We start from the raw sequence: 15,448 nt of genomic DNA, 5'->3' as shown, positions 1-15,448 counted from the left end.
GCACAACTTTAATCCTCCAGAGGTAGTATTTACTTCCTGCTCTGCTGCATGTTAAACTAGTACAGAGAAGGGAAAGACAACTGGAGTAGATAAGAAAAATGGATGTATAACAGTTGTGATGATTTAGAACAGGGGTGTCAAGCTCATTTTCGCTGGGGGGGGCACATCAGCCTCGTAGTTGCCTTCCAAGGGCCGAATGTAATTTTAGGACTGGATAAATGTAACTACATGTAACTACATAAATGTAACTACATAAATGTAACTACTCCTACATTTATCCAGTCCTAAAATTACATTCGGCCCTTGGAAGGCAACTACGAGGCTGATGTGCCCCCCCCAGCGAAAATGAGCTTGACCGCTCCCCTCTCCTTGATTTAGAAGAGCCCAGTGATGGCCATTAATGGATGCCAATTGTTGAGTATGTGGGAGGCACTAATCTAATGCAGGAGACTTGAATGGTAAATTGTTAATTTTTTTATATTTATTTTTCAACAAATAAATCTTCGTTTCACCTTATGCTCTGTGGCTTGTTTCTTAAGAGTTCCAGTACAGTATGTACACCATAATGCAGTGCAGACCAAAAAAATGCCTGCTGGAGTAGATAATGCCACTGTGTGGAATGGTATGACCTGTCTTTTGAGGGGAAAGATGCCTCAGGGTTTGGGTCAATTTAACCATTAATTTTCCTCTGTAAAATATACACCTAATTAATTCCAGAGAAAACAAAAGAACATTAAAGCAAAACAAATAAAAAGTTAAGAACAGCTGTGAGAAGAGGCAGATGACTGAGCATTAATAAAAAGGTGTTTTGTGGGGAAGCTGGTGGTTAGCTGGAGCAAGACAAAAACCTAATCTCCCTCTTCCCATTTTTGTATTTTGAAGTCTCATTTAGCTTTATTGCTTTAACATTTTTGCTGATGGAAAACTAAAACTCTAGTGGTAAAGGCTGGATAGGTAGAGTTGTTGCTTTTTCTTCATCCCAAGGAGAAAAAAAGTCACTATGCTATTTGCAAATTCTTCTCTTTTTAAAAAATATTAGAAGCACCAAGGTATCTTCCTTAAAAAAAAAAAAAAAAAAAAAAAAGAAAGAAAAACTAAAATAAGATGTAAAACAATCAACCAAAGAAAAAAGTTATAAGCATTTTAAAGCCATCTTTAATAATCAGTTTGTTAGTCTCCTCAGTAGAAGCAATGAAGTAAAGAGTGTTTCCCGTGCAGCCTGACAGGAGTTGCCTTCAGTAGCAATAATGCATTTAAACATTGACCAATTCTAGTAACTGTCTTCCGGGAGACTGTGGGCAGAAAGACTTAATCAGTGTCTTCATCAGATTATTTTATAGTAGCAGTTCTGTCTGGTGGCTTCTTACATTGTCTCTAGTAGAGAGTGGAGTTTGGCCTGTTTTGCGTAGTGTGTTAAATTTTAAGCTTTCTAAGTTGGAAGTTCGACATTTAAGAAACTTTAAACCGAGTTGTTAAGGCATGTACAAATAAGAAGGACAGAGGTGAAGGAGTCATGCTTATAGATTACCTGATAATTACAATATCAAAGCTGACCAGAGGATATCCAGAGACCAAGATTCCCATTTCTATGTTCTACAAAATACCCCAAAAAGGTAACTAAAACATGATGCATAAAACCCAACATTAACTACTACTGCATTGAACTGATTTCAGCCCCATCTTTATCCTAGCTGTAAAACACAGAAGTGTGAGAGGAGATGTAAAAGTTGTATTTGAATCAATTTTAGAATTATACCACTGTTTTTTGGTTTGTTGTTTTTTTGGGTTTTTTTTAGTTAACTGGCATATTTAGCAGTAAATTGTGGAGCAACCAGTAAGGGGATCTTTCTGAAAATGAAAGCAGCAGCCATTGTGCTGCTTCCCTATTCACCCAGCTTCACTTTTTCATCTCTACACCATAGAGATCACCACGCTTCTGGCTTAAAATAGGAAGCTGTTGACGTATTTCTGCAAGTTTCTTCAGATCTGCAGGGGAGGAAGAAAGAGGTATTAGAACAGTCAAAAAGGAAAGCTCCTGACTTCCTCTGAGGTGCGGCAGGAAAAGAGCAGCTTTAACAGAGAATGGGTCCGTAGGGCACTGCCACTTTGCTCTTTCCTAGGGTGGCAGCTTCCTCAAAAGCAAGGAAACTGGAAGAGTATAGTCAAGTGCTGCTTGTCCATGCTTTACTCCAGCAGAAGTTGAGAAGGGATGGGAAAGCTGCATCATCTGTAATTACATCTGCAAGCCTGCAGACTTAAATTGTCTCTCCTTAGTCTCATGACCTCTACTCAAGAAAGCAAGCAGGGGAAAAAAACAAACCAAAACAACAACAAAAACCAACACTTTACCTATATCTGTGTATATAACTGTTTCCTCAGCCCCAGCTTTGGCTATGACTTCACCCCTGCAAAATTAAGCACATTTGTTCACAGCATTAACACAGAAGCCTCAAGGCATCAGTCCAGTTGCTGCTGTTTGTACAAAAAGGAGTTCCTGCCCTTGATGTCTACAGCTGTAAAGACAGGGATGTCCTAAAAATAGCATCATAATTTATAACTGGCATGACAGCTTCCAGGCTTTATATGTGGCATATTTTATATGTGACATATGCATACTTAACATAAGCATGTTTCCAAAGATCAAGAATCATGATAAGAGCAACTATGGGAACCAGTGCATGGGAGCATGTAGAATACCTCAAGCAGAAAGAAAGAGCTTCACCAGGGACAGCCATATATGGCAAAGACTAACGCTTTCTCCTTTCAGATCCTACTGGCTTTTACTAGCAGTATACTGTTACTCTGCATGAGCTACTGAACATTATTTATCATGTTTCCCACTAGGTGTTCTGTCACTGCTTTCACCATCTACAGTTATAAGCTCAAGACGTGGATAAAGCTTTTCTTACTTTGCAATCACCATTTCTTTGAAAGAAAAATAACTGCCTGAAGATTTGGTCGCTTTTACCTCCTATGCACCTGTGTGACTTCTGCTTAAATCAGAATGTGTCTTATCTAGCTGAAGACATTCTTCTTGTTCTTTCTTATGTCAAAGCAGTGTTTTCCTTTGAGGAAATGAAATAGTTTTGTGCAAGCTGTTTAAGATGGTTCCATTCTGTACAGAGAATTACCATAATGAACTGAACTTCACAGACAAGTTAAAAAGGTCAGCAGCTCAACTAATGCTAAATATTAGTATTAAGTATCTTGTTACCAAAAAGAACACACACTGTTAAACTAGTTTCAGTTTTAGGCTTAAGTCTCAGCTGTCTTTTACCAAGAACTTACAACATAAAGAATAGCTGGAAATGTGGGCCTGAAATATGACTGTTAAGCTTTTTAACCACGAAAATATGTTGTGGGTTTTTTTTTTTTCTGAACTCACCATGGATTTACTACAGTGCTGTGTCCCCAGGCAACATAGGATGCTTTTTCATCTCTAGCAGGAGATACGGTAGCTACGTAGACTTGATTATCAACAGCTCTGTGTTCACAGAAAGGTGAGGGAAGAAGGGAGGAAATAAAGTTAGTAGAATTTTTTTAATACCGCCAGTTGACTAAGCAGAAGAGAAAGAATTCACTCCGAAGGGCAAGCTATATATCTTCCTAAGGACTAGCCAAAACTGTAAATGATACGAAGGTCAGAGAAAGCAGAGCCTCGAAAGATAAGTCTCTAGCACCTGCTCCAGAGTTAGTGGGTAGAATGAATTACATGTTCATTCAGTATGTAGCAAAGTTGATTAAAGCTGACCCAGTGAAAAAATAATACTGCATTCAGGAATCTCAGGATCTATTTCTATCCGTAACTAGAGCAGTTCTCAAAAGTTCTCAAATGGTTATTGGCTTTTCTGTCTAGAAGTTTGTGTGTGAAGGGTGCTTAAAGGGCCATGGGGGAAACGTTCTTGAAAGGGCATAACTGCACAGGCACTGGCAGCAGTGAGGCATGAGCCTTCCCCTCTTTTCTCCTTGAGAGCAAAACCATTTTGGTGTCCCATGCAAGGCTTGAGCAATGGTGCAGCTCCAGTAGCTGAGCGGCCCTGCAGCACCAATTCCAATGCATACTGTCATTTGGAACTTAAAAGCACTTCAGTTCCACCTGCTAAAACTCCCTCTGGAAGAGGGGGACAAGCTCTTACTTTGTTCTCACCTTCCCCTTTGTAGCAGTTCCCAATGAGCTGGTCCTGTTGTCAAGTTAAAAGCCCCTGGATATATCAGCAGCTGGCAACCTTTGTTAAAAGAAAATTAGAACCCAGACATCATTAGGGAGAAGATGGTTGACCCTAGAGTAGCCCTTCACATTGAGATTCAAGGTGAGGTTTCTTTCAGCACTTCCCAACCACTGGCCAAAACAGAACCACACAGAGCTTGCCGACACGTGACCCAAGCGATCACTTAGATAAGCAAAGCCCTGTGATACATTACCAAGCCTGAGGATGTACGGCCTTCTCACTCCATCAGCAAATGTGCATCAGGAAATTACTGTTATTTTACTCAAGGAGAAGAGACACTCATTTGAATAACAAAGTCTTGGCCACAAGATGCATTTTGTGTTACTGGATGAAGACAAGATTGCCTGATTACACAGGCTTCCCCATATGTACCACCCTGAAACCACCCTGCATAGTTCAGGCCGCAGGGCTAACCATGCTCCATTAGCTGACCCAGCCTCACCTTTCTGTCCGTAGATTTGAGCCATCTCAGCAAATCTGATGTCATAGCAGATGCCAAGGCCCACTTTACAGTATGCTGTCCTCAAAACACAAGACAATGGTTATATTGCTATTATAAGTACACAAAAGCAACCGCAAGACCCTCTGTAGCTATCCTGCCGACTGCTATTTTATATGTCCCACAGTAACAAAAGGAGCTATATTTAAATGTGTATCCTTATCTGTAACAAGCACTGGCTGTTTGTGGGGGAGAATTCATGTTTCATGATGAGAGGAAGACTGTGAGGAGCAATCTTATCTACCCTTTAAAAAGAGCCATTTCTACAAATTCATGTTATATCAGGTCTCTGCATAATGTATTCCCCTCTCATTTAGCCGCAGGTTTTTCTATTATTTCATTTTCAAGAAAAAGAAGCTTTCACTGGACTAAAGAAACTACAGTCATGCCCTTTTGCAATCACGTTGCCTTTTTAAAATGACCCACACATTTGGAACAATTTAAACTATATTTGCTATGGCTGTCAAATGCCTAATATAAATCTGACAGTCTAAAATTCCATTGCTGGGGAGGAGGGGGAAGAGAATTCCAGAATGATTGTAGTGTTATTGTGGTAGAGCTCCTTAAAGAGAGGGCTTGTCTTATACTCACGAGTATCAAACATGGAGAAACTATTCCCTGGACTCAGTGTTTCAGACTCTTTGAACTGTATCTTCCCAGGGATATTAATGTCAAACAAATGAACCTGTAATTATAGTATGATTAATAACAATTAATAACAATTTCTCTGCTTGGTATTTGAGCCTCTTCTATTAGGCATGTGTTTTCTAGCTACTGTTACCTAGACTACTCTTTGTCAGGATCCCACCTAAATATTGTTTAAGATTGTGAGATCTCCTAAAGATGATTTAAAGCAGCTTTTTTGGTTTTTTTTCATACATGTCTAAAGTTATTTTGGAAAAAAAAAAAAAAGACTGGCCATTTTAAACAACGCATATAATGCCTGTGACCCAAGTAATGCACATATCAAATACTTATACTGCATACCAAATATGATTCCCTGTCTTACTCCCATGCAGTAATAGTGAGTAGTTAAAAACAGCAAAAAATGTAACAACTAACTTGTAGTATAGCTTTGTATCTTCTTCGCAGAAACAATCCCTGCAAAATAGCTGGGTATCTTTATCTAATGAGTAATTTTGCAAAAGAAAGAATACATATAAAATGTCTTGAATTTGTCAGGATGATTGTAAAGAATGTTAAAGCAGCTGATATTTTCTTCTCTATGATTTAAGTCTCATTCCTGCAAAACTTCTCCAGAAAATACCTCCACCTAGTAATAAAATTCCTACAACTTCAGCTGTGCAGATGCCTCTTAGCCCCTCCAGACAGTCTTTATCCCTTCCCTGCAATGCAAGAGTCTGTTCCTGACCAGAGCTTCCTAATAATATAGCTGGTTTTATACAACTATTCATTCATATTTACACAATACAAGCCTGCACTCATTCTACAAACAACTACTGGGCTTGCAGACTGGTATGGTATGACAGATGGAAGACAACACTGGACTTCAGAAAGTGATCTAATAGGGTACCGAAGTGTAGAATCAGTTAACAGAACAAATTAATACCTGCTCCCAGAGGTATTTTGCACCACCTCATTTTCTCCAAGTAACCTTGCATTCTCTTTTTTGTTTTTCCTTGAAAGAAATAAGCTGTTGTTCACCTAAGGAATGATATCTGTATGCATAGTCAGATTAACAGAAACTACACTCTATAGTTATGAAAAGAAGGTAGTTTCTACAAAGGCACAAAGCAATGTCCAGGTGGAAGATGACAGTAAGCAAGCAAGCATCCACCACAAACAGCAGATGAAGCTTAGCTTTGGAACTTGGACTTTGGTTGTCTGCACTAATCATATATATAGCATACAAACTATGTAAAGAACAGTATTTATGACAACAGAAGCACTAAATCCATTTGGAACTTGAGGGAAAACCCTGATCCCACTTAAGAGGCACTATGTTTTAGATCTAGACCACGGTACACAGATGAGTTGGATCGGTATTTACTCTTTACCACAGTTTTCCCAGGATCTGGAAAAAGCCAGTTCTGCCTTCTGCATTTTGTTGTCCTCATCCAGAACAAGTTTAGGACCACCTTTAGAAGGGGCATTTTCATATCCCAAATAAAAATTTCATGCCATTTTACTGACAGTACTTAGCTTATCATTAATGCAAGATTCTACTAATTCACATCACTTGTAGACACAGATGAAATAATCTGTGCAACACTGCTGAGAAGTCTTCTAGTAACAATATAGTGCCATCTTACCTTCCTATGCTTTGCCAACATAGCACCATCAGGCCCAAAGACAGTACATGTATTATACAGCTTTCCACCATCCTCTTCCGGAATGGATCCTTTGTAAAGGCAAGAACAAAGATTTCCCCCACTGTATTACATGGAATTGTGATCTGATGGCACTAATAGACATTGCCTGTTTTTCCCTCAAATGAGATGGTGACTACAAGTAAACTACCTCCAATGAGATATATGCTGCACTCCTTTGCAACTTCTGAGAGCTTCTGTGTTGACTCCCCAGGGATCTTCTCTGCATATTCTTTAAAGTATTGGGTTCCATATGGAGAATTAAAGCATTCCTGGTGTTAGAAAAATAAATTTAAAATCCAGTAACACCACTACAAGGAGATGTACTTGACCTTGCAATCTGCTCTCTATCAATGCTCTCATACAATCTTTAGTTAGAGTTTACAGGAGCTCAATAAGCAAATCAGAAAATACCAGGAGGCCACAGAGACCTTAACAATTATAGAAAATGCAGTGGGTGTGCTGGTGTGAATACGTGACAAATAGAACATGAGCTAGGAGTATCAAGCAAGTGGCACGTAGCAAGGCTAGCATGTTTATCAGTCTAGACTTAGGAAGATCATAAGGGATGTTCTCATGAGAACAATCAACCACGCTCCACCTAGCTCATCCGACCAGTTACAAGCTAAATAGATTCTCTTGTAACTGTGAAATGCATGTGCTTGTCCACAGCCCATGATTAATTTGTTTTTAAAAAGGACCTCTGCAAAAGTAGGCCTTTCTCAAAATGATATATTCTTTATCTAAAACAATCCTTTAAACATCATTTCCCCACAGCTCAACAGTGTCTTCTGTCCTAGGCTCTAGTTAAAGATTTGCTACCCCTTAGAACCAGGCATGTAATCTTTAGACAGCACAATTAACAGAGCAGTCTAGACACCTGAACTAGATGGCGAATGGTATTTGAGATGCCCACAATATCCAGAACTTTTACTCTGCATTGTATTTGTCAACTCTGTGAGGATGCGAGACACACCTCTCTCATCCCTCAATACTTTTTCACCTAAAGAAGTACAGCTGAAGGCCACAGGTAGGCTATCAAACAGTAACAGCACCTACTCTTTGGCAAGTGATTTCCAGCCCAAGCATCTGCTTCAATTGTTACCTTTGCTCAGTGGAAGTTGTAATAAGATCCACTCTCCACTCAAAACAAACAAACAAACAGTGAATAGCACCATAAACATTTGTGTCTTAACTGCTCAAGCAAACTTTGTAACAACTGTAATAGATTTTACTGAACTGGAATAACAGAACCAAAACTGGATGAATGTTTTTGCCCCATATACAGACAGTGGGCCAGCAGGTGCCAGCTAACCCACAGAAGACTTTGTAGAGGGAAGGGGCAGGAAAAGAAGTCTCCACAGGTTGTCAAATGAGCTTCCCAGGCTTTTGAAAGTTGGACTGAACAACAAGGAGATGAAAGCAATGCCAGCTGCCTCCACCTTCGTCTTGCCATTTGCAGCATCATTGTGGCTGGTACTGAAACCATGGGATCAATAGAATGGGCAGATCTCTGTGCAAGTTTGTGGCAGCAGCACACGGGGCTGTTCATAAGCTGACACTGGAACAAAACTGCAGACTGTCTGCACAGATCACCTGGTCCTGTGCTCTCTGAAGTGGTAAGAATACAGGGACAGATATGTGAATTGCCTTTTTATCCATTTCTAGATCCAAATGGATTCCGGGTTTATTTCCTTATCCACAAACATTAAAAATTGTTTTTCTGTCACAATTTTTTCCTGGTTCAGAAAAGAAAAAAGTTTAACATATCTACGCTAACACGTCACAGGAAAACTGCCATAAGCCTCTGCAGAGGTGTAGATTATATAGTCAGTGCAAGTTACTTCTGCTCTTTATGTAGTGTGACTTTAAATAAAAAAAAAAAAAAAGAAATGCAAAACAAAAACATAGAGGGAAGAGAGTATTTCATGCCCATGTCGTAATGCCAATACAAAATTTACCACCCATAAGTCTGCGAACAACCTTGCCCTTTTTTTGACAAGTTTTACTCTAAAAGCACAAATTATCATCAGCAAAGTGGGTATCTCAACTAAACAGGTCTGGAAAACTCAAAGTTTGTGCACATGATGAAACTAGCAAATAACAGATAATCCAAATGTAGGAGGCCCAGCCAGAATAATCAAAGGTCACATTTCCAACACAGGAGCTGTGTTAGCACAAAGGAGGTGGAAAGGTCACCTAATACTTTGCCTGTGACAGCAGGAGGGAAAACATTCTGTGTGTAAAACATTCAGACCAAAAGTTCACCCAGAGAACTTTACACTCCTGAGTTAGATGCTGTAGGGCATAGGGGTAACAAACATACCCCCCAGAAAGAGACAAAAAAAGCTCAAAGCTGCACTGGAAAGGTCACCTCGTTGCCAGCACACTCACCTGTATGAAAATTCAGCAAGGTTATCATGGCTGAAGTCCAAAAAGTAAATCAGAAATGATGAGTAGTTTTAAGTGGCTATTTATGTTCCCATACAATGAAGTCACAAGAGAAATGCATTTTAATCATAACTCAGCTGCAAACGACCTGCTGGAAACACCTTAAGTCTAATTTGTTTCTCATGTACTACCCAATCTGGAATTATTATAGCAAAGAGAGTCATTGTATACCTGTTTTCTTTCATCTTCGTATCAATATGATTTAGCTGAAAATCACCTTTTCCTACATTTCTAGCATGGAAGGTGTTTGCAAAAATTCAAACCACAGTGTCATTTTTGTGAATTCAGAACATACCAGTGATGGAATTGCCTGGGACTTAAACCAGCAAAAACTTAACTAGAACCTTATATCACAAAAAGACAACCTGCCTTTTTTTCTTCTTGCTTTTCCTCCTCTAAAGTGTGCTGCAAGTGCACTGCTAAACCGAACCACTGTTTGGTTTTTTTTGTGTGTTTAATGGTTTGTGGGTTTTCTGTTGTTGTTTTTGTTTGTTTGTTTGTATGGGTTGTTTGTTTTTGTTTGTCTTTGTTGTACTTGGTTGGTTGTTTGTTGTTGTTCTGTTTTGGGGGTTTTTGTTGTTGTTGGTTTTGTTTTGTTTGTTTCTCCCCTATTTTGGAGCCTCAGAGAGTATCTAAGCTATCCAGAGAGAAAAATAAATATATATAACACTAGAAAGAGTTTTCCAAGGATTCAATGTATAGATGCTAACAAGACCATGATTTTTACTCACAGGTAGAGCCACAACGTTTGCTCCCTGAGCTGATGCTTCTCTCACCAGTCCACAGGCTCGTTGAAGATTACCTGATTTAACAGGAGATACATGAAGCTGAATAAGAGCCAGGCGGAAGTCTAATGGCAGAAAGGAAAGAAAAAAAATAGTCAACAAAATTCCCCCAGGAAAAACTCTTCAAAATTTGAATTCACTAATAAGCATTTAACAAAATTAAGTTGCTTATATATTAACATATACGCAAACCAGTTCCAACTCATTTTGTAGTCTGTCTATGAACTCTGGAAATGGTCTCTTAACACAGGGATAACATTCAAACCTAGGCTTGCTAATGGGAACCTTACATCGCCATCCCTCTGCTCAGAGACCACAGAGCTCACCTGCTAGTAATACATTTAGCCTAGGCAGTACCTAGCCCAAGTTCTAACATATGATACTGTGTGACAGAAAGGAAGACCATTAATCACTTGGACCTCCTTCTTCATTCCCAGGTTCCCATGGGCTTTGTGAGCCTTTTGATTGCGCCAGTCACCTGATGAATACTGCGTGTCCTAAAATGCCACCAGCAAGCTAAACGACTGGATCATCCTGAAAGCAGCAAATATGGGAATAGTTTGCTTTTATCCATCAAATGACACCTAGCCTTGGAAATGGCTATAAAACCCAATCAAGATAACATTTGCAATTTGGTTTCTAGCCAAGAGAAAGTTGGAAGCATTATCAACACTGTCTCTAATGTGACTAAGCAGGATTTTTACTTTTAGGCTCTTGAAGTACACAAGTGGAAGAGATCCAATAAAGTTTTGTGCACAACCCTTGGACTTCCTTCCATAAACCCCCTAGTAATTTGAACTGTAGGAAAACACATCCTGATCAGGTAGAACTACCACCTTAAAAAAATAAAAAATGTTCTGGCTTCATAAAGAAAAGTACCCCAGTGTCAAAGCACCTCTCTTCTCTGGAAAACTCCCATTAGATAGTCAAAGATCACTATAGGATAAATAAAAAGCTGCAAGTAATACAGCTCAGCAGTCAGAGAAACAGAAATAACTGATTCAAGTGAAGACAAGTCAGGAACAGTCAGGCAGAATATTTTCCTAATATTCTCACTTCAGTAGCTAATCAACTAGTTTCCAGAGGTTAAGTAAATGATTAACTGCTCATTTTGCCACTCTTAATGTGAGATACTCTTAATGTTTCTTGATTAAAGAAAGCTTAACGGAGATTTTGAATAGATATATAACGATATCAGGAATCTGTGTAAATCTTTCCAATATTTATGAAATGTGTTTTTGCTCAGAGAAACTGGACACTTAAAGATTTACATTTCAGTACAAATTCACTTTTGAAAGAAAACCCAAACAAAATAGCATCTACTAGGAAAAATTTTAACTAACCTCCCTTAATGTTTAAAACACTAGTAAGCCATTAATATTATTTTCCCTACACCTCAGGTTTTGAGTTTGCTAAACGGCAAAATTAAAGCTCAGTCACAACAGAATACATGTACTATGCATCCACAGTTTTGTTTAAAAACGGTGAAATGTTCAAGTAGCAGAAATGCAGTGAAATGTGCAACAGTGGTGTAAAGGCCCAAGATTTCTTCTGGTCTTGCTAAGGTGCCTCAAAAGTTTCTTTAAAAGCAATTATTAGGATAAGCCTATAACAATGCAAACCAGGACCGGGTAAAAGCGCATCTAAGTAAAATAACTGCAGCAGTATGAAATATGGGGTTTCTTTTGAAAACATCAGAAGCTCAACGTGCCTGGCTCGTTCACATCGCATTCCCTGACAAGCTGACACGGCAGCAGTACCGAGCGATGCACGCCACGCAGTTCGCACCTGGCTGCAGCAAAGCGGGAGCGCGCCGGGCAGCTCCCTCTAGTACCTGCACTATTTCACACCCCCAAAAGGCTCAGAGACGGCACCCAGCACTGCGGACTCCGGGGAACACCGGCCAGAGCAGCAGCCTGCCCGCAGCCCGGCCCCTGTTGCGCCCCCACGGTCAGACAAGAGTCAGGGTCCAACGGGGACACGGCGGGGCCCGCGGCGGCGGCTCCGCCGAGAGCCCCAGGGCGAGCGGGGAAGGCGACACTACGGAGCGACCCCTCTCCCGCCTGAGGCCCGGAGCGGGAGGACGGGGCCCCGCTAGAGGGGCAGGTTTAACCCCACGCCGGCCCCTTTTTGCCACGTCCCCGGTCGGCGCCGGGACCCCGGGGGCGGGGAGGAAAGCGCGAGGAGGAGGAGGATGAGGAGAGGCACGAGAGGAACCAACGGCTACTCCGCGCGCCCCGCCACTCACTGGCCATGGCTCCGCGCGCTGCCCGCATCCCCGCGGGCCCCGGCTCCGCCCTCATAGATCTGCGCGGCGCGCCCGTGCGCATACACGACGGCACCGCGCAGGCGCTGCTGGGAAACGTAGTCCCGCCCCCGCGCCGGGCCGGCTGTGCCGGTGCGGGAACCCGCGGCCGAAGCGGCGGCTGCAGCTCCGGCTCCGCCGGGCAGTACCGCGGCAGGCAAGGGGAGCGCCTCGCCAACAGCGCCTGCCACGAGGTTTGCTTAAAAACGACGCGTATGCTGCTTTTAAAACGCCTGGCGGATTCCTCGATGAGCTCTCACAGCACTGCCCCTCAGTTCAAGGACAGGGAACTGCTGGAGAGTCCACCGCAGAGCCACGAAGATGAGTAAGAGAGTGGAGCATCTCCCTTATGAGGAAAGGCTGAGGGAGCTGGGTCGCTTTATCTTGGAGAAGAGGAGACTGAGGGGTGACTTTATTAATGTTTGTAAATATGTAAAGGGTGAGTGTCACAAGGATGGAGCCAGGCTCTTCTCGGTGACAACCAATGATGGGACAAGGGGCAATGGGTACAAACTGGAACACAAAAGATTCCACTTAAATTTGAGAAGAAACTTCTTCTCAGTGAAGGTGCCAGAGCACTGGAACAGGCTGCCCAGGGGGGTTGTGGAGTCTCCTTCTCTGGAGACATTCAAAACCTGCCTGGACACATTTCTGTGTAACCTCATCTAGGTGTTCCTGCTCTGGCCAGGAGGATTGGACTAGGTGATCTTTTGAGGTGCCTTCCAATCCCTAGCATTCTGTGATTCTGCTAACACAGCTGAAGGCAGTAGCACGGCCCGGGGGCAGAGCAGGGGGTGAGGTACCCCGAGCCCAAATGGCTGTTGAGCCTTTACCCCTGCCTAACCCCCATGGGTGGCAGGGTGCTGGGAGTGCTCCTCCAGTGTAGGTTCAGCACCTAGCAAAAACCTGGCTGTGCACCTGGTGCTGCCCAGAACTGCTGTGCTGACATCCTGATGGACCAGCTCCAAGCAATCCCCAGCAGCCGTAGCTTTGTTAAAGGCTTGTCCCAAGAGATGTGCACCTGCTGACAGGCAATCCCCTCACCTGGGATATCCTCATTGCCATCTTCCTTTACATGAACAGCAACTCCTAAGGTACACACCAATATGCTAATTGCCACACTGTTTTTCTTACTAGCTTTAAACACTGAGTGCTCCCCTTTACTCAGCATATAACATTGCTGCCTCATGTACGTATATTACAATCTTGGGCTTCTTAAAAGCATATTTGTAGAACTGTAGATTCATGTAGTGTAGAGGCAGTTATTTCTCATGCAAGAATATCTCCACATGCTGAAAGCACATGACAGCAGAAGGGACAAAGATAAAGCAAAATGGGTAAGCCAGGGTGATCAATCTTTCACACATGTTCACTTTCAGGAAACCTGTGCAGAGAGATAAAGGATGGCAAGTGCACAACCACCATAAAAATGCACAACCACCACGGCTTGCAGCAGTTACAAACCTTCCTTCAACAGAAAAACTGTTCAATCAGCCCCTTAGAGCTGTAAAGCGAACACCTCATCCCAAACTTACCAAAACAAGGTACAGCAAAATTGCTGACAGTGCACAACCACAGATGAGGAGATGCAGCAGCTCTTTGGCAGGTCACTCACCCTTTTAGATGTGCCCATGGTAGCAGAAACAGCATATATGAACTATTTTTTGAATGGCTGTCTCTTGAGTTCACATGAGGTTTAGGGCAGAACACAAAATAAGAAAGAGAACAAGCAGTGAAGCAGTATCATCCCTTTCAAGGCAAAAAGCACAGGCTAAAAATCCACTGTTTCCCATGGTTCAGGGAGGAACAGTGTATTTTTCAAGTTTCAAAACAAAAATACCTTGAAAGGATTAAATATACTTGAAAGAACAAGTTACATGCTATCACCCCTCTCCTTCCCAAAAAGGGGAAACTTTTCAGCCACTCAGTAGACTAAGTCTATATTGAAAAAGGTTATCTGACAGCGTAAAAAGTTTTGAAACTACAGCTGAAAGGCAGTTGGAAGGAAAAGCTACAAACACCGCTGAGACCCATGTGTGAAGACTTAACAGGAATTAAACTGAAAGAACAGCAAGTAGTCTTTACTTACACCTGGAGAAGGCAATGTAAATAAAATTGCAACTCCACAGTCAAGAGTATTTTTGGTGGGTAATACATGTAAAGTTCTGTACAAATTCTCATACAGATCAGAATTAAAAGAATTTGTGAGATGACTGAAGAGCCATCAGTGAGCACAGAAGGACTGACCCTGGCTATGAAACACAAAGGTAAGAGCTTCCATTCGGCAGGAAAGCTTACTCTGAGAAGAGCATTTCTTTCCTGCTACAAACCTCATTTTTTGTCACCAAAATACATAAAAATAAAAATTAAAACCCAAGCAACATAGCAGCTGTCATCTTATATTCAACAATATAGACAGCAGTGCATGCAAACTGTAAGAGCCTGCAAACCTCTGGCAAATAACTAAAAAAAAATCCTTGAAGATGAAAGGTAGAGGAAGTAGCATACTGATTATTTTCTTTTCAAAAAACTGTCAGTCCAGTACTATAATTGGAATTTCTGCTTAGCAATACAAGTTTTATAACAAACACATTAACTACAGAGATGTACACTCTGAGGCAAAAGCAGCCTTTAAATTGTGGATAGAGACACATGAAACACCATGGAAATTATTAGTAGTTTGGACTGACCTTTGTAAGATAAGGAGTGTGTTGATATTAATAACTAGTCTCTAAATGGCTTGGATTATACGTTTCTACACAAAAGAGATTTAAGAACTTAGCAGCTTTACTTACTGTAGATCTAAAAGGTCTGTATTTCTTGTTCTCATAGAGAAGCATACACATTAC

General features: G+C 41.4%; 1 protein-coding gene across 1 annotated transcript; it reads right to left on the bottom strand.

Moving 5' to 3' along the window:
* Positions 1 to 368: 368 nt before the first annotated feature.
* Positions 369 to 12,587, bottom strand: NIT2 (nitrilase family member 2). Its single transcript, XM_080354874.1, has 10 exons — positions 12,543 to 12,587; positions 10,241 to 10,359; positions 7,210 to 7,330; positions 7,002 to 7,090; positions 5,320 to 5,413; positions 4,672 to 4,746; positions 4,148 to 4,226; positions 3,386 to 3,484; positions 2,350 to 2,405; positions 369 to 1,986 (listed from the first exon to the last, which is right to left on the bottom strand). The coding sequence occupies exons 1-10, from the start codon at positions 12,568 to 12,570 to the stop codon at positions 1,898 to 1,900; spliced, it is 849 nt and encodes a 282-aa protein (XP_080211000.1). The 5' UTR covers positions 12,571 to 12,587; the 3' UTR covers positions 369 to 1,897.
* Positions 12,588 to 15,448: the final 2,861 nt, after the last annotated feature.

This window comes from Nesoenas mayeri (assembly GCF_963082525.1).
Source record: "Nesoenas mayeri genome assembly, chromosome: 1".
Taxonomy (NCBI): Eukaryota; Metazoa; Chordata; class Aves; order Columbiformes; family Columbidae; genus Nesoenas; species Nesoenas mayeri.
Note: the sequence above shows the minus strand (reverse complement) of the source record. Positions and strands in the feature narration are given on the sequence as shown.

Excerpts from the sequence above, each read along its gene's own strand:
- NIT2 (XM_080354874.1), bottom strand. The coding sequence starts at position 12,570 with ATGCGGGCAGCGCGCGGAGCCATGGCCA. Across the intron at positions 10,360-12,542 it reads AGCGCGCGGAGCCATGGCCA|ACTTCCGCCTGGCTCTTATT; the intron begins GTGAGTGGCGGG and ends TTCTGCCATTAG. Across the intron at positions 5,414-7,001 it reads TGTTGGCAAAGCATAGGAAG|GTTCATTTGTTTGACATTAA; the intron begins GTAAGATGGCAC and ends CTATAATTACAG.